Genomic DNA, 20057 nt, shown 5'->3' on the forward strand with positions numbered 1-20057 from the left:
TTTCTACTGTCAGTTTCCGTTAAAGAGCTGAGTAACTTCGTAGGTCCCAGCGCTTTGGCCTTTGGCCTTAGTTTTCTATTCTATTCTGTATGGAAATAGGACAAGTTACAGCACAAATACGTCTACATGAAAACTAAATGTTGTAACGCTCACCATATTTCAGATATCACCATGTGACATGTTAGGGTACTGCTGGGGCTGGTTAACAGGAAGTCTGGTAATCATGAGTGGACTAGTTTGGCAAGTCTTTCATATCACTTAATTAATGAATTCCCATTCTGAGTAATAGCACTGAATGGCTGGAAGAGCTCCAGTAATGTTTGATTGCCTAAATTTCATAATTCATTCACCTATCTACTTAGTGAATTCATGTTTGTTGTTACTGAACAAAGCATTCCATCAGCACTTGCTGTGGTGGTCAAGCCTGTTCAGGCAACTGTCAGTTCCTATCTCTAAACAAGTAAAGCAGTCGATAGTTTGCCCCTAGGTGACTTACAAACGACCGATCTTGTCTTTGAGTCTTCATGTAAAACAGTAGATATTCCAGCATCCCTCAATGTGTTTACATATGCATATAAGCAGAAACACGCACACACACACACACACACACATATATATATATATATATATATATATATATATATATATATTCATTTATATTATATACATGTGCAGGTGTATATATATATATATATATTTTTAATATTCATTTATTTATTTATTTACATGACATGTGCAGGTGTATACTGTATTTCTAAAAGTGTATGTTTACTACATATACTCAGTTTACCACAGCTGAATGTTGGAATTAACATTCATAAATGAACAAGTCCTGAATGAATGTCCCACATTTGCAGTAAAAACTTTTCTATTCTATCTTTAGCAACGTTCCACACAAATTACACAGACAGGCACAAACTTAATAACAGTACCTATTTTGATTACTTCAAAACAAAGAAAGCCTATCATATTGGTGACAACAACTGTTTGAAAAAAATTTTTATCAAGCTCTAATGAACATGCCTGCAGCTTTCATTGCTAGTATCAATAAAACAGGAGCCCAATGGTTGTTTTTATAAATAATCAGAGGTGTTCGTAATTTGAATTTATAATAAAATGTAAATAACGTGCACAAAATGTTGACAGCGATTTAGAGCGCAGTAATGCTTCTAATGAAATGAAATTCGATGAATTTTCATCGAATCAAGATGCACAGTTGCGCTGTGAGCTCAGTCAAGATTTAGTTCATGTTATTTATATTTTATCATGCTTTCCCTTTACGAAAACTTCTGATTAGGGATAAAAATACCATTCTTAATTGATATTAAATTAAACGTTTTAGATTTTTCTTCGGAAACTTTCTCCTTGATTTGCATAAGTTCATGTTTTTCTGGCTCCCTCCGACTTTTTTTTTTTTCTTAGCATAGACTAAGAATGCGAATTCGCTCGAGGGAAGATGGCGGCCAACTTTCCGGCGTTTAGTGTGTAGCCTTTATTCAATTCAACTTTATGCTTTCAACCACACCTGTTTGTCCTTTGCATTCAGACACAGCCATTGCCCATTAGTAGCCAGTCAGGCTGGAACGGAACTCCAGTCATTCGCTGGAGTCTTATGCCTGTAAAGGAGGTAAGTTCATTTATTTCTGTTGTAGATGATTTGAAATGAAACCTACCTTGTGACGTTGTACGCTGGACAATATAAAAGGTTGAACTAAGAAACGATATAGGCCTAACTGCTTCGTTTCCCATGCATTTTCTTTTTGCTACATGGACCTATAATTGAGCTGGTCATTTGAAATTATAATTCCTTGGTTACCTCACCTTTTTGACAAGACTCCAACACGATTTTTATATGGAAAGGCTATTGGTGCTCAGTCATTAGCCAGTAAAATATAAATTCTCCACAAGGGGTAAACAAATCAATGTTTACAAGTGTTCGTTCTTTATACCTGAATTTCTTTCGTTCAAGACTTAAATGATTGTATAACAGAAGATAGCAGTTTATGACAAAATTGATAAATTTTGAGTGTTTATTGTATTTACTATTACAGTTGTTAGTAATTAATAATAAATCACTCCATGAAAATAAAGGTAAAACAGTGGCTCTCATCAGCAGATGAAGAACTTGAAGTAGTTGTGAATACCGATGTGGCCACGGCCTGAACCGTCCACACCGTGGATGTAGCTTAGCAAATAGGGAAGCAAACGGTAAAACAGAAGAGAAATGCCAGTGATTTTGGTGTGAATTAATTTAATTTATAAGAATTCAGGTTGGAAAGAATCATATGACAAAAACGACGTCGGATTATGGACGAAAGCTCGTTGAAACTATCCGAGATTTTACATAAGGATAACCCCTTCTCAGTTACGTAATTTGTGACGATGCACCTTTGAAAAATTAAAGTTAACGCATGTTGAGCATAAAATGTATAACAAATCACGATGGAAAAAGAAAATTTGATTTAAGCTTGAGTTGTCATTTATCATTGACAGAATCCGACTCGCCAAATGATATCAAATGATTCACACACACATATTTTTGATAAAAGTATTAAGCCACAAACATCACCTAATATCGAATTCATAATGCACTGGAGATTACTTAAACCTAAATGGAACTCTAAGTGCATCTTCCCTGGCCAGGTTTCGAACCTTGGTTTGGCACATTGATCGCCAGTAGAATTGGCCTTTCATCTTTCTAGGCCTAACAGAAACGTATGCTTGGTGAAATATTGACGTAGACTTTTTCTGTAGGAATTTTATTTGTACAAATTGATATCAGAATTTCTTTTATGAATACTATTGTTTGAATTGTAGTAGAGCTTAGGAAAATAAAAAAATATAAGCCGAAGCAGGTAGCTTGTAGGGCTTCGAAAATATTCGTATGTTCCAAAACTCTCGTGCGAGTGTTTGAATTATTATTTTGTTTTATATACTTAATAATTCGTAGATCGTCAGATTTGCTTATTTTTTGCATACACATTAACGTACGTATGACGATAGTCTTGTTTCTAACATTATGGCCAAAAGCGACACTATACATGCGTAACGCGACTAAAATTACCAAACAGCCTAATCTCTCTGATCTGACTAGTTGTTAAACAGACCCGTCCTTGTGAATGAAGATTCATATTTTACCATCTGTGACGACTGGTCGGCGTCTTTGTGTCGATTTCTTTGGGATAGATAAGCCATTCCACCATCAGTTCAATGGATGTGTATTTAGTGCTCTACTTTGTTCTTGAATGAAGTTTCAGTCATGTAATTTTGAAAACGTCATAATTTTCGTCTGCGCTATTGTGGATACGTGGAACTCCAAATGATTTTGGACTTTGAGTATGTATTTCGTTTTATGAATTTTATTTTTTTCATATTTATATTGATTTGTTTCAGTTGTTTATGGTATTAATGGTTATTAATTTTATTAGATTTGTTACTTCGATGGATATATACAGTACTTTAGAGTCAAAGGTTTGGAGTAGGGACGGTAGATAGTAGCCTAAAAGTGCCCTCTCAAACCTAACCTAACATAATTGGGATAATTTGGTGCGACGTGTCTTTTGTGGTCCTTGAGAAATTGTATAAGTATTGTGGAATGGGACTCATGATTTTTTCTTACTAAATATTGGGATAGGGCGGTTTGAATGTCGGATGATTATGAAAAGTTGAAATTTCCAAAGACTTGACACAAGCTAGATTTCATTGTAAGATTAGCAAAAGAATGTGTTGATGGTATTTTCTTTTTAACCCTTATACCAATGTTCGGGTGTGTAACAAAAGCCAACAAATTTGTTTAGAAATATACTGTAGAAAATATTTTTGAATTTTCTCCCCAAACCAAACGACGCAGGTTTTAGGTGTAGTTTCTATAACTGATAAAAAGTACCTATGCTGCGGAAAGCTAACAGGAGTTTCGGAAGTACAATAAAGCTAATTAACAATCGCAAATGTCTTAAATACATTAACGTCATCGTTTATGAATCGTTGACTCTGCTTAGTAGCCTCGCTACACCTGAGCTGCAGCTGAGGTTCTTCAAGTATATTTATATCTGAAGGACCTTGGCTGCACGGTCTGCACCATTTGTAGTATTTCGTAGCCACCTGTTTTCCACGTACCTATTTTGGCCGAAAGACCGGGTAAATAAACGGCCACATCTTTTTAAGGCCATATTTAAAGCCAACAAGTGATGGTTGGAAATAAAATGGAGTTTGGGAGGTTGCCATTGTCGAGAAATTTTCGACGACAGTCATTTTGACAAACTGAAGATCTAGGAGATTTCTTAAGTTTGGCATAGAAGGAAACTGAACAAGTCATTGAACCCAGTAATCAGCTTGTTACCGATTTTCACAGGGGAAATGTGCGCAGTGGGAAGTCAGTTGTGTACTCGCTAAATACGTAGAAGTTTTTGTTAGATAATGTTTTCACAATTCATTTCACGGTTGAAAAAGCAGCTGTATTCTTCATACATCTATATCGGATGGATTGTACTTCGAATTACAGCCAAAAGTCCTGTTAAATGGCTGGATATTGGTTTTTAATACCACTGAAATGCTAAAAATGGTATTCATGGTGCCCATACAATTGGTGTATACATATGTATCTGAACAGGCAGACATTTTATAAAACATTAGTACTGGTTGTCTGTACAGCGGATACAAGCTTACTTTATACTCCCCCATTTATTGTACGATTAAATACTTTTTACTGCCTAGTAACAAGTGTTACATGATTGTTATGATGATATGATTGGCAACTTTGCGCTCGTGCACGCATCCGTCAGCACACTTGACCCAGTCGTGTGTGTATACATACTTGCTTATATAAGAATTGGATTACAGAAGTTGTGTAGCGTTACTAGACAGTGTTTTTGTAACAAAAGATACGCTGCCGCAATTCCATTATAGGCTTTTGATAATCGTTCTTCCAGTACTGTCCATCCGGTATTTATATTAACAAAGAAAATTACGGAATTCAAGTCAAGACGTAGTAATTGGTATGTATGCAGGTAGGAGTGACTTCCTCGATAATCTGGATCATTACACAGTTATCCAAGAGTGTTCGTGAAGTGAGACATGGCAACCGTTTCTCTTTAAAAAGGGAGTAAAATAATGCGGGGAAATATTTAGAAAATGTTATCGTTGAGTCAATTTAGAATCTAGGATTGTAATGAAATATAAGTCTTTAGGATTTTTTTTGGGTGGTGTGTGTTTAACGTTCTCGTTTTTTTTTTTTCAGCACAGACGATGACACCTGTGGCCAGTTTGTACTGAAGACAGAGTTTGACAAAATGCTACGTGTGGTGATGGCGACTTAAGTGATTGAATTGAATTGAATATAGAGTTTGGCCAAAGGCCAAGCATTGGGACTTATGAGGTCATTCAACGCTGAAACGGAAATTGACAGCAGAATGTGAAACGAGATACAGTAAAAGGAACGAAATGGGTTGCAGCTAGGGGCCGAAGGCATGCTGCAAAGAACCTTAAGTAATGCCTACAGTAAGCCAAGAGAATGAAGAAATTAGTAATATTTGTTAATATATGGAGAAATTAGCAATATTTTCTAAACAATAAAGATCTTTGAAAAGAAGTGACGGGAGACAAAACTGAAAATAATAATAAAAAAAACCCACAAGGATGCGTAAGGGAATTGAGGAAAAGTAGGCTAACCTACACAATGGCAACGCAGATTGGTCTTTGTAATTGTCAAAAATTGCTAGGTAGTACTACTTCAACCCAACTTGAGTATGGAAACATGGGTAAATGGGGAGGAAGCTCATGATGACTTCACAGAATAAGGTTTATAATTGCAAGATACACGTGATACGCCCCTGAGGCACCCTCTTGTATTGTTTACACATGGCTTGAATCAGTCTATGGTGGGGAGGAAACTTCCGTGGAAGGTTAGCCTATGTCGCTTTTCTGCAACAAACTATGGCCACTTGGTGCCTGGTGTCGATCGCAAAGGTAGGAATACGTGTCTTGAGAAAGGTGATATAGCCAAGGGCTTCAGATGACCTGTTGCTGCTTTCCGAAGCTCCATAGAACAGGTAAGTTTATCGTCATTGTCAAGTAAATCCTGTGGAACTTATACTAACGCACAGTCAGGTACATAGCCTTTGTAATTTTAGCCTCAAAATTCTGACTAAACAGTAATAGTGTGGAAATATACTGTGTAGATGTTTTGTCAGAAATCTCATGTGATTTTTTAAAAGATATATTGAAAAATGTTAGTCTTATTATAAATAAAAAATAAAATTCAGTTGCTGTGGTCTCATACAAAACTCTTAAGACTTGAGATGATTATTTGATGTTAAAATTTAATTTCAGCGACCTGAAATCACATCAAGGCTGCACAAATCGTACTGCAAGAATCTTAGAGAACAGGAAATTATAAAGATTAACGTAACGTAAAAGTTTCAAAACCATAGTATAACCATGAGGATAAGACACATCTACAGTACAAATATATTGTCTCTAACAGTCTACAAAGATCTCCCGCTGTCTTAGATTACGGAAAGCTCAGTCATAAACACTACGATTATAAGATTAATTTTAAGAGCTTGAGAGATGGACAGAGCATAATCACGGTCTGTATTTACGGACACTTGAAGTTTTTTGTGTTTTAAAGTGTCAGTTTTCAATAAGTGTATTTTTAATTCGGTCGTAAAGTTGTACACCCTGTATTCCTAAATTTCAATGTTTTAAAAATCTCAGAATGGGCAGGTAAACTCCGATTATGACTTTACACGATATAATGCTTTTACTGAGTTTCTATATTCATCACTGTGGTCGTCTGTGAAATTACTAAATGGTTCTTATGGCGGCACATAGTCAGCCATGTCACAAATCTATAACTTCTTGTGCTTTAGTAATACATTTAAAAAAAACTAGTTTTTAGGTAACTTCTTTAAGGGTTAGTTAACTGGTATGCACAAAGCTTAAAGGTACAGTATTAGGATTGCAGCGTTTTTCTGTGCAGTATATGCAGATTGAAAGGGCAGACTTACGAAGGAAAGAGGACTGCTGAGAACTGAAGTTTAAAGAACTGCCTTTTAAGTAACGGGAGAATGTCAAGGAAAATAGAATCAGAATTTCGGAGGTTATGTATGGTAAGATAGGACTGATTTTCTTTGGCCATTTACAAGAAGGCAGTTTCTCTTCAGTGACTGGGCAGGAGGACAATTTCTCTTTAACAGCTTAACAGGAGGGCAGTTTTCCACTAGCCACTTGATAGGACGGCAGTTTCATTCCCTTTGGCCACTTGACTGGACGACAGTGTCTTCCTCTTAGTCCACTTCACAGGCAGACTGGTTCTTTCTCTTTGGCATTTGACATGAGGCCAGTCTCTCGAGCCAATTGACAGGATAGTTTCTCCTGAGCCACTTGGCAAAGGGCAGTTTTTCTTTGGTCACTTGACAAGAAGGAAGTTTACCAAACCACTTGACAGGACAGTTTCTCCTGAACCACTTGGCAGAAGGATAGCTTCTCTTGAGGCACTTGACATAGAGCAGTTTTTCTTTGGTCACTTGACAGAAGGACAGTTTCTCTTGAGGCACTTGACATAGAGCAGTTTTTCTTTGGTCAACATGAGGGTACTTTGTCTTTGATCACTTGACAACAGGAAGTTTATTACTTGACAATAGAAAGTTTATTAGGCCTCTTGACAGGACAGTTTCTTTTGAGCCACTTGACAGAAGGACAGTTTCTTTTTAGCCACATGACAAAAGGACAGTTTCTCTTGAGCCACTTGGCAGGAGGACAGTTTCCCTTGAGCCATTTGACAGAAGGACAGTTTCTCTTGAGCCACTTGACAGAAGGACAGTTTCTCTTGAGCCACTTAACAGGAGGGCAGTTCTCTCAGGTTGCTTGCCAAGAGGATAATTTCTCCTTAGCAGTTTGTTATGAAAACACTTTTATCTTTTTCTGTGTAACTACTTGACAGGAAAGCAGTTTCTCTTATTTACATTAAAGGCACACTGAACATTTTTCTTGAATTAAAGATGAAAGTACATATCATGATGGTATCAAATACTACTGGTTGTTAGATTTGTATAATTATATGTCATTACAGTACAGGACTCATAAATAGAGGCTTCCTGTAATGTAGCTCATGAGGCAGAGGGAAAGGTGCAGTCTGCACATTACATTATGTAACTTCGATATATGCTTTCAGCATTTGTGAAATCTTTGGTTGTATAGGGTATTTGCGCTGAAACCATTGAACAGTCTTAATTATATATCAAACCAGTAGAATTCTTTTCTGAAATAAATCATATTCTGTTAATAAATAGCTGGGTATTAAAATGAGTTAACTTCATAGAAAAGAAAAGTATTCATCCAGACTTTTTTCAAATTTTTATATAAAAGGCAAATTTCAATTTAGACTATTTTATAAATTAAATAATCATGAATTTTCAGAATGGTGAAAGTGGATTGCCTTGTAACCACCTTGATGGTGGTGATATCCTTTGTGCATGTTAGAGCCTCACCAACAGGATCTGTTCCTGAAGGAATCACGACTCACCATACAGTGCTTGATACAGAGGCCAACTATGTTCTTTTCTGGACTCCCCGTGATCATGATATTATTTTTGAAGTTCATGTAAGTATAAAAGTTCCTATTTAAATGGTTTTTCTTTGCATGTTTTTACTTTTCAGGGTGAATTATTTTCTCCCGATAAATTATAAATATTGCTTTTCATTATCAATTTTCATGTAAATCTCTACTTACAGGTCAAAAAATTAACTGAATTTTATATATGTTAAAACACATTTGTTCAGAATTACATTTTGCACATCCAAAGCATTAATGATTTCACAAGAAAAAATAAGAACATAACAGCAAGAGGTAGTAGTATTGTGCAGGTAAACAAATTGACAAAAGACAGAATGTTTACTCCCATTCTATGTTTATTAGATGGTGTAAGTAATAAGATAAAAGCATGATTTCCATAATAATCTAAAGTCCATATGCTTTGCATATTGCTTCTTGCAGGTTGCAACCACAGGATATGTTGGACTAGGATTCTCTCCTGGTGGCGGGATGAAAGATGCTGACATTGTCTTGGGATGGGTCAAGGATGATACTGGAGAAGTCGTATTGCATGTGAGCTCTGCTTTTTTTTTTTATTACAAGTCATCCACAAAAATATGGTTTGTTGGAATTCAACAATTCATTTACCAGTGTTTTAATTTTCGATAAATCTTTTAGATACATCTCTGCATTAAACTAGCCTTTTTGAACATCCTAGTCGTATTTCAGGGAGTTTGTACTGTATTTACGTACTTCCTTAATTGCGTTAGATTTTAGAATTATTGGCAGCTATTTCTTTCTGGCAACCGTAGATGGGAACTTTGGAAGATTAGTGGGTGAGTGTGTGTCTTGTAATTTGGGATTTGAGTGGTTAGGTAGGTTGCAAGCACGCTCTCAGTCTGCTGTGTTTACTTCTCTAATTAGGCTGGTTAAGTTAGTTGTGTGGCCATTCTTCCATCATAATAAGGTAAGAGAGCACATTAGTTTCCAACCATAAATATCATTCTACTTCCTTAGTGTCAAATTATGGATGTCAGAGTTATCTATTAGAATCTAAATAACTTACTTGGCATTTGGGCTCCACTATAGCCTATTGCTACTAGTATTAGATTGAGGCTTGTAAGGTTTGGTAATGCAAAGCAGGGATGTTAACTCTACGTCAGTGTTCCTTCAGAAGGGTTTGGCCAACATTAGTGTATAGACACATTGCAGATGATATTAACTATTTCATTTATGTAAGTACTTTCCTTTTAACCCAATTAGGAAAGAACCCAAATAACACACTCTCATTCATGTTCCTTCACTAGATGACTTACGAACAAGCATATCTCATCATTAAATTGCATATGTTCACAGGATCGGTACTCTCCAGGCTATGGAATACCAGTTATTGATAAGTCCCAGGATGTGGAGCTTCTCGGAGGTTATCAGAATGACTCTCATACAGTGCTAAGTTTTAAAAGACCTTGGAACACCTGTGATCATGAAGATTTTAAGATAGCTGTAAGTAAACAAAACAGTTTGTCATTATCAATTAAAAACATCAGAAATATTTTATGTCCGGTTGTCTTCTTTCCTGTGCACTTTCTGCCTGATAGTGCATTTGGTCTACTGTAGGTCTTTAGCTGGGACTTTGTTTTTTTCCTTGATTTTCTGTGACATCCGACAGTTTCTTATCCTTTTGCTTCCAAATCTACTATTTTCAGGACCATCTGTTCCTCGGTTCTTGTCATGTGCCATGAATGATTTAAGTGTTTTTCTGATCTGCTTGTTTTTAGTCACTTACCACATCTCTGCAGTGTCTTCATTTATGATCTTCCCATCTCACTTCAGCTTTAGATAATTCCTTTCAATAATTACACCTTTTCAGCATAGTACTGGACTCATAAATTCATCATGAATAGTTGATGTCATCCTCCAAGTCTAGCTTTCTCTCTGCAATTCATCCAGGCTGTTACTACTCTCTTTCTTGCTCTCTTTTCAGTGACAGCCAAACAGTTCAGTGTGTCCCCAGATAACTAAAACATTTTACCACTGCTAAGGGTTGAACTTTCATTACAGGATCAGCTCTTCCCTCCTTTCCTAAATTGCTGTTAAACGTTCCAAGCATTGTGAGTCTCTTGATTTGTTTTGCATTTTGACCATCTTTGATACTGTCTGTTATATTTCATGCTTGTTACCGAGTTCAAGCCCACTTTTTTCACGGTATAGACTTTATATTTTTTTAATCATGTTTACTTTTCCTTTTTTTATACAGAGGTCTGGTTAAACAAATCATTTATAACTAACTAACTAATTTTTCCTTTTGTTTTATTCTCAGTTACTATATGCTGTGGTTTTTCACTTATAACTACAGTAATCTTGTATCAGTTATATTTTCAGTGTATACTGAAATATACAGTTTCAAGATTCTACTTGGCATTCAAATCCTCTGCATTGTCCTCATCCACTTTGCTTTTCTGAGTATTTTCCCTCCTCCCTCCTATGTGTTGACAGTCTGATTCCATTCTTCCCAAAATCTTCTGGCATTGTACGTTAACTGTTTCATATACTGTAATTGTAAAAGCAACACTGTTATTGTGAGAATTTATGCGTAAGATATTATCATAAAGAAACTCAATCTGTATCTCATCATATTTTGTATGTATCAAGAGGTTTGTAGATATTAATAGTTGTGATTCCTACATAACTACTTTTTTCAATTCGTGAACTAAATTAGGTGACTTGCAATTACGATCAAATGCCAAAATTTTTACAAGAAAGATAGGGATTTATCAAATTAACCAACTGGTGTATAAGAAATACTTCACTTAAATAATTTGGAATATGTCTTCAATGCTACTTCATCACTGGCTGCACTTAAAAACTTATTCCATCAACGGAAATACTAGTATATGTGTTCATTATTTTCTTTATTGACTTATTGACTAAATTTAATTTTGACATAATCCTTTTATTCTGAAATTCTTTTCTTCATAAGTTGCTAGAGAAACTTGAAATTTTGTAGCAGGGCATTAGTTAGATTAATATTGGATTAGCATATTAGTTTTCTGTAAAAGAAAACCATTTACATGGCTATGTCTGTGTGTCCACACTTTTTCTGTCTGCCCACACTTTTTCTGACTGCCCTCAGATCTTAAAAACTACTGAGGCTAGAGGGCTGCAAATTGTTATGTTGATCATCCATCCTCTAATCATCAAATATACCAAATTGCAGCCCCCTAGCCTCAGTAGTTTTAATTTTATTTAAGGTTGAAGTTAGCCATGATCGTACATCTGGCAACGCTATAGGTGCCAACAACACAGGCCACCACCAGGCCATGGCAGAAAGTTTCATGGGCCAGGGCTAAGAGTTTCATGGGCTGTGGCTGAGAGTTTTGGCACATTTTTTACTTTTTTCATTATTACTTTTCCAGGAACTGCAATCATTACAAACATACTTATGCACATTTTGTTTTTGATGTTTGCTCAGAATGTTATGCATTATTTTTCATAATGCTTACTTGCATGATGCCCGCGCCAGTTTTTTGAATGCTATCCACTTTAAACATGACTTTTCAGAATGACACTGTACGAGTTATTTGGTCATATAGCTACAAGGACCCAGAGGGTGAAATGGACATGATGATTCACTACAAGAGGGGAACAAAAAGTATGTACCTGAATGAACCACCTTTCTTGATGCCTGAACTCCCTGATGACGTCAAGACACTTGATATCTTGATCAACAATGTGAGTAAACCATAAATTTAACCCAAAAACACTGAAAGGGAAATTAGGAGTATGGAGTGAATAATTTTTTTGATTATGAAGAACTTTCAAACCTTTCATTAGACTGAGATGGACCTCAAAACAGTATGATGGTTTGCAGAAGAATGACACATTTAGTTTTATTACATTTTGGGCAGATATGTCAGCATATCCACTGATTCCATCAATAGCTTGTGAATATCTAAAGTATCTGAGGCTTTGATACTTACTATTTAAGTGCTATTGTTATCTTTAACTACCTTGGACAGCACATAATACCACAAGAAAGGCAGAGTTGAATTAAATTATAATTGTTTTTATTACAGGTAAGCCTTCCAAATACTATAAACACAGTTTATTGGTGCAAAATTTACAAAATGCCACCCCTAGAGAAGAAAGCTCATATCATTGGGGTAAGTGTCACATACTAATTGTTTACTCCATTTTTCATTGCATAATGCATTCTTACATATACTGTACTATTATGGTGAGAAGAACTCCTCCCATCATCGGAGATCATTAAAGGGGCACCTCTAAATAATTCTCAAAGTGCACTAAACTAGGAATTTAATGTTGTGTATATTTTTTCAAAGATGTTTATATTTGAGGATGTATTTGACCTCCAGAATTTTATCACTTTACAAATCATCACAATCATCAATGTCTTCACTTAGCTGCTTGACATTTCGCTTATGCGTACCTTTTATCCATTATTCTGTTCTCTATCATTGTCAGCACACTGTGGACATTATTAAAGGTTCCTTGCAGCATCCCTTCGGCCCCTAGCTGCAACTCCTTTCATTCCTTTTACTGTACCTCCATTCATATTCTCTTTCTTCCTTCTTAATGCCCACCCTCTCCTAACAGTTGTTTCATAGTGCAGCTGCAAGGTTTTTCTCCTGTTACACCTTTCAGACCTACCTACTTTCAATTTCCCTTCCAGCGTTGAATGGCCTCATAGGTCCCAGTGCATGGCCTTTGGCCTAAACTCTGTATTCCATTCTATCATCGTCTACATCTAATTTCTATAATTGTTCCAATTTTCCCTAAAAAAGATCAGTCCGGCCAGCCATATTTCTTGAAATGACAATGTTTTCAGATTAAATTACATTACTGGAGCATTCAAGTCCTCCTTAAACAAATCTGTTAAAAATTTTTTTGTGCATGGAGAATTAGTAACCATAGGAAGTGCAATAAAGATTCATGCAATTAGAGAGATATTTGTAAAAACAATCATCAACTACCATTCTCAAGAAAGTATGATAGATTTTTTGAGTCATTAAATGTATAATAACAATTCCTCCTTCGATTATGCATAAAGTAGCATGATTATGTATCCAAACGTTTTGCATATACTGTACCCCTGAACATCATAAACAGCATATAATAGAGCATATACGTAAGATGTAAAGGTGTACATTATGCATTCTATGTACAGTAGATGGATTTAAATCTGCTGGTGTGGAATTTACTGCAGGTTCTTCCAATGAAACAACCTTGTTTTCATTACTCAGTACTACATTTTTTTGATAAAAGAATTGTAGTTAAGATTATTATAAACATGCTGACCCACACTACTCAATCCCTGAATGTAGGGAAGTTAGACCAACATGTCTGTAGTAAATGTACAGTTTTCAGCCAACAACATGTATCACAGACTGGAAATGAATCTTTAAAGAAACTTAGTTAGAATCTTCAACTTTTGGAGGTTATACAATAAATAAATTTATAAGATGTAATCTATTAGAAAAGAACTGGTATATTTAATCAAAAACAGATCCTTTGGGCCAGCCCTATAAGAGTTAAGAATGTTAATTCAGTGGTCTTGTTGAAGTATTTATTAAAAATAATAATAATAATCTGTAATAATAAAATCCAAGTGGATCTTTCCTGTTTGTCCACCCTTGGTGGGGGCAGGGTAGGTAGGGAATTGGAAGGATAGGGGAGACATGACACATCCACCCTCCTCCTGCAAACCAGTTTGTCTGCCCCAGGTGGGGGCAAGGTAGGTAGGGGAGACATGACAGGCAGCGCTGGGTTTCAGTTCAGCGTAGCACATGCGCCATCAAGCGTGTAATAATAATAATGATAATGAAAACCAGCAAGCTTCATGCCATGTTTTGATATGGGGTTATTAATGGTTTTATCAAAGTGACAGGTGGTGATGATTTGCTTCAGGCACTAGTTTCTTATTTTTATACAACAAATTGAATGTGACATAATACATCTCACCAAATACCTTGCGGGTACTATACAGTACACTCACTATTATTAAGAACAACAATAAAAATAATTATATTATCTAAACTGCAACGTGTATCGATGTATCTTTTTTGTCTTTTAACAACAGTAGCTTAAAGGGAGATTCTGCATTCAGACTTGCTGTTTTTTTGCATTGATACATGATACAAGGGTCATTATGATGTTACTATCTTTTTGTTATGGTATGAGTACATTGGTACGTATAGTCTGGAAGATACAATGATGATATGTACTGGTTCCAGCTGGTATTTTTTTTTAGCCCACATGCATTAAGACATCACAGTGAAGCACAGATGCAATAATTGATAATAGCATGTACAGTACTAATGCCAAACCATTTGCAGGAAAAAATTACATCTCTGCTCAGATACCGACTGGATTAGCCATGAACTTAATGCTGTACATCATAGATCCTGTATTATGTATTAAAATTATTTTAGTTTTCAAGATTTGATCTGCAGTTTTGCACAGTGGTTAATAACCAACATTTCTGGGAGCTATCAACTAATAATCCTGAATGTTACTTTCTTTGTAATATAGATTCTTGCAATTGACTCCCTAAGAATTAATTTTACTTGTGAGAAAAAAATTACTGGTAATTTTTCATGAATCTTTTGTTTCAATTAAAGAGTTAATTAAATGAAATTTCTTTACAGTTTGTCCCGTTGGTCCAGAAGGAAAATATAGAGCATGTCCATCATATTGTCTTCTATGAGTGCCATTTACCAGAGCCTGAGGTCATGGAACCCTGGCTGGAAGTTGATGGTGCCCAGTGTTACACCAAAAATATGCCTCCCTCATGGAAATACTGCAGAGTTCCTCTTCTAGCATGGGCTGTGGGTTCTGAAGGTAATTATACCTACTACTCCCATTAAGGGAGGTGGAAATATCATGTTCTTTAGTCAGGTACAGTATAATGTAGTATATCCAATCATGGCAGTAGCTGTTTACATAATGAAGTACTGTAGGTTAATGCAAGGTACTACCAGCTAAGGTAGTGTTTTCAACCTTTTTGGTTCAAGGCACATCTAGGTTCTAGTCTAATATGATATATCACGACCCATTAGTGCCAATGACTGGACAGTAATATGTAACTAATTACATATCTTTAAAAAAAATTTATTTGTGGAAAACAACTTTAATATACTGTACAGTAAACCCCCTGTATTCACGGGGAATGGGTACTGCACCCCCTTGTAAATAGCTAAAATCCACAAATACTTAAAACCCCTCTAAAAACACTTAGAACTGCCTATTTTGATAGTTTAAACACAAGAAAAACCCTCTAAAATTGATTATACCTGAGTATTTTAATAGTTTTATCACAAAAAATGCATTTAGTCATGAAAATGTTATGAAAATACAATAATTAGTGAATATTTCTCTGTGAAAAATACCGTGAATGGGTGAATTTTCCGTGAATACTAATGGGTAGATACGTTCCACAGAGAAATCTGCAAATACGTGAGTCCGTGAATCATGAGAACGTGTATTGTATTGTTAATTCAGTAATTTGTTAAACATGAGTTTTTTTTTTATTGGAAATAGAATGCAAGAGAGAGAGTGTCAGAAAAGTGTGTCTTGTCTGGCAACTTGGTGTTGCCCACCTGTGGGCTACATTCTATTGATTAAAAACTACTGAGATAGGACTTAGACTTCATTGTATTAATATTAACAAAAATATAACAGAACTTACTATATATTACACATTGAATACATCCAGTAAGAAAACAAATTTGTAAATCTGTGTTATAAGGGCAATCTGCACCAGCTGAATGGTCAGTTATTGTTGCTATAAGGAGTTGAATCATGAAATGTAGTTTTCAGTTGCTGTCATTACAAATTGCCATTAACAGCTTAGAATAGTTGAATCACTCTGTTTACAAGCACCCTTACACTGAGTCATTTATTAATGACTTTAAAAATAATTTTTTCAGATTGTCTAATCCTCACGTAATTCAAATACAGTAGAGATCATAATGGAAGTTTATTTAAGCTCGGAAAAGTGCTAATGATATTAATCCTATAAGTCTTGCAGACTCACAACTGGTAGTTTCTGCCAAAGATGACAACTCCAGTTTTGCTACAGTAGTTTGAATATTTTTTCCAGATATAATTGTAATATCTTTATAATGTAATTGTAATATCTTTATAATGTTAGTGATCCTTATACAGTATTCTTAAAATTTATCTAAATGTTGCTAATAATTTGTGAATTACAAGCCATTCTTTACCTAATTTTGATGACTGATTTTTAAATGTTTTCAAGAAGGCACAAATCTGTTTTGATTGAGATATCCACCTACTGCAAAGAGTATTGGACATCTGATGAGAAGGGATGACGAATGGTTGGTCAGAAAAGTGGTAGATAAGGAGGTAGCAGGAAGAAAACCAGTTGTGAGGCCCAGGATATCATGGCAAAAGGAGATAGGAGTTTTAGCAGAAGATCGCAGAGCGGATGAATGTTGAGAACTCATTCCATGTCTAACTCTAAGAAAGGAAAAATTTGCATAAAAATGTTTAGGGTGATCTTACTACCAAATTGAGGCTATCATCACCAAAAAACTTGGTTGTTAAATACGGATAGGTATAATTCATCATTGATAATTCATCATTGAACCTCTAAGGTATGGGATGTATTGTTAGATCATTAGTTACTATTTTTCTCTCTTTCACAACATGAATATTTCATTCGTAGCCTTCAATTAAGAATGGTGTTTAGGTAACTGAGGTTATTATATGCTGAGAGATCCCTGTAGATTACTGTGGATAGTATTGTATGCTTCAGTTTGACAGTACGGTAAAATTTTCTGGGCTTTTTAACAATCACTCAAGCAAAATGCAGATAATTTTATACCTGTGACTTATGATTTTGAGAACCAGTCTTAGGTTAAAATGAACATGAGTTCTTGAATGGCATTTATTGTTTGTTATTTATGCTATTAATGAATTACTAGTATTACAATGAAAATTTGTTTTTTTGCATCTTAAACATTTAAGAGTGGTACATACTAGTTCTCTTAATATTTTTCGTACCTCACATTGCAGTACATCTGCAGTATTAGAAATTTTCATCATAAGTGTGGGGTGATGTGTTTTTCTATATTCTGGAATTAGCCTGTAGTAGTATAGGAACATGATAGGGATCTTATTATTCTTCTTTTCTTCTAGTTCTACTTCAGCTTAAACCCCAGTTAGGGTTGCTGCTTTTAATGAGCCTTTTCAGGCTGTTTCCAATGCTCATTGGATGAAGAGTGATGAAAAGTCTCTTAAAAAGATGGTAGGTAGTTGAGCTAGTAAATCAAAGTGTAAGGAAAGAGTTCATTTGGTATCCATTTTTTATTATGACCCTAGCGGCTGACAATAGGAAATTGTTAATGTTAGATTATATTAGATTATAATGTTAGTGTTAGAGTATAAATGTATTATCATGTTCTACATGCCATGCTTGATATTTACACCCATAAACTACTTTATTTTATTATGTAGTAATGATATTAAAAACTGTTTTGTTAGGTCATTATTCTCACTGAATCATTATCATTAATCAGTAATCATAACAATGCTCAGGTGAGATGTATCCGGAACATGTTGGGTTTCCGATAGGGGAGAATCATGGAGGATCTACATATTTTCTTATGGAAATGCATTATGACAATGCCAATCTAAGACAAGGTAAGGAAGAGGTTTTGTTCCCAAATGATTATTTTGATGTAACGATACGTGGTAATGATGGTGAGCTCAACAAAGGCCTTAAGCCACTACCAGGTTTAGTTGTCAGATGTTCATGCTATTTTGTCTACTGTGCTTTGCACTTACTTTGTGTAATTGTAAGCTTGATATTTGTTATACAAAGCTAATACGTCTTGTTTTCTGTTCTCTTATTGTACAGTAATATATATGCTTTCCTATATCTTTTGTTGCTTGATATTTTTAACTAAGTAGATGCAAATTGCCCATTTTGATAGCTTTAGCAAGCAAGCAATGCCCTTTTAGTGTCATTGGTTCCCATATCTCTTGTGAGTGATGTTAATCTGGGTGTATTGAGATTTCCAATGCACAGAAAAAATTTGATTCTGTATAATGACTTCACTTGTAACACTACTAGCAAAAGCTCTTAAGTAACTTAAAACACATGCAAAACAATTTTCCATTTACAGTATCTTAAGTACTGGTTGAATAACTTGTACTAGATTAAAATATGTAATCTATTCATATAATTCTACAAAAGTGTTGTGTAAAATCCAATATAGGGTACGCTTATGGAGCAGGAACCCATATGGGTAAAAGGCAGACTTAAACTTTGGAGATTCCAGGGATATCTCAAAACTCATCTCTAGTAAAGATCACACATTGTTTTCTTAAGGGCGTAGCTGTATATTTCTTTTTACAGTGCTGTAAATTAACTTTTAATGGCACATTGTAGCACTCCTAGTATTGTCTCAGTTTGTTGATGTATATTGTACTTGTAATTTAGTATACAGTAGTATGTTCAAAAATGGAAAGCAACTAAAGTAAACAGTCAAAATAAAGATTTGAAGTTAGCTGAAAATTTTTTATGGATGTCATCATTTAAGGTTGTCAGGTTCTTAAGGATTAAAATTTTTCATGACGGGAAATGATGTCAAAAGAATCTCAGAGAGCTAATCTTAACATTATCAGTTTAGAAATTTGGTTGACATATGATTCTCCCTCAGTTCCCAAATATTTAACAAAATTATCCCATTAAATGTTGAACTTGATGCAGTGACACTACTGTACTGTACTGTAAATTGTAACTAATTCATCGATTCAAAATTCAAGTTTTTGTACTTCTGACGAGTCAGTTACAACACATACCATAATAAGTAGTCAGTTACAGCAAATAATGTAATAAATTTTCCAGATGTGGTTGATAATTCAGGTCTGAGGATTTTTTATACTGAAAAAGTACGTAAATATGATGCTGCCAATGTGGCCGTAGGCCATAATCTGAGCCCTCAAATGATCATCCCTCCAGGACAGACCTGGCTTACAGTTGGTCATTGTGTTAGTGAGTGCACTGAGGTAAGTATACAATATTACAGTAAGTACAGTCCACACTGTGCCATCGTTACTGAAATACCTCCAAGTTGAACTGAAATGAGAAGTAGCTGTTACTCATTTGAAAACTGGTGAAAAATGGAAAATTCGGAGGAAAGTGCTGTATAAACACTAAATACAGCATACTGTAATCATGAAATGCTCATTGACATACTGTATAATGATATAATGAATTGTCTTCATTTGTACTTGGGTGAGGTTCCTGATTAATGCTAGTAAGTTTTAACAACAGATGCTGCCTCCAGAAGGTATAAATGTGTTCCATGGATTGCTGCATTCCCACCTCCTTGGAAGATCCTTAAGACTGCGGCATATTCGAAATGGTCAAGAACTTCCCACAATCTTGGAAGGTAAAGATAAGATTTTTTGAGTTTTTACACAAGATATATCTTGCAAATAATTTCAGTCACATGACAACAAGTTTAACGCA

General features: G+C 35.2%; 1 protein-coding gene across 1 annotated transcript in view; it reads left to right on the forward strand.

The window, feature by feature from the left end:
* The first annotated feature begins 1438 nt into the window (after positions 1 to 1438).
* LOC136830213 (DBH-like monooxygenase protein 1) overlaps positions 1439 to 20057 on the forward strand; it is a 39755-nt gene continuing 21136 nt past the window's right edge. Inside the window, exons 1-11 of the mRNA XM_067089510.1 lie at positions 1439 to 1627; positions 5237 to 6047; positions 8419 to 8602; positions 8996 to 9106; positions 9890 to 10036; positions 12095 to 12265; positions 12610 to 12696; positions 15202 to 15394; positions 18116 to 18220; positions 19431 to 19591; positions 19860 to 19977. Coding sequence (XP_066945611.1) covers positions 8420 to 8602; positions 8996 to 9106; positions 9890 to 10036; positions 12095 to 12265; positions 12610 to 12696; positions 15202 to 15394; positions 18116 to 18220; positions 19431 to 19591; positions 19860 to 19977 — 1276 coding nt within the window. The 5' untranslated portion in view covers positions 1439 to 1627; positions 5237 to 6047; position 8419. The remainder of the gene's footprint in view (positions 1628 to 5236; positions 6048 to 8418; positions 8603 to 8995; positions 9107 to 9889; positions 10037 to 12094; positions 12266 to 12609; positions 12697 to 15201; positions 15395 to 18115; positions 18221 to 19430; positions 19592 to 19859; positions 19978 to 20057) is intronic.

Source organism: Macrobrachium rosenbergii, chromosome 46 (genome assembly GCF_040412425.1).
Source record: "Macrobrachium rosenbergii isolate ZJJX-2024 chromosome 46, ASM4041242v1, whole genome shotgun sequence".
Classification (NCBI taxonomy): Eukaryota; Metazoa; Arthropoda; class Malacostraca; order Decapoda; family Palaemonidae; genus Macrobrachium; species Macrobrachium rosenbergii.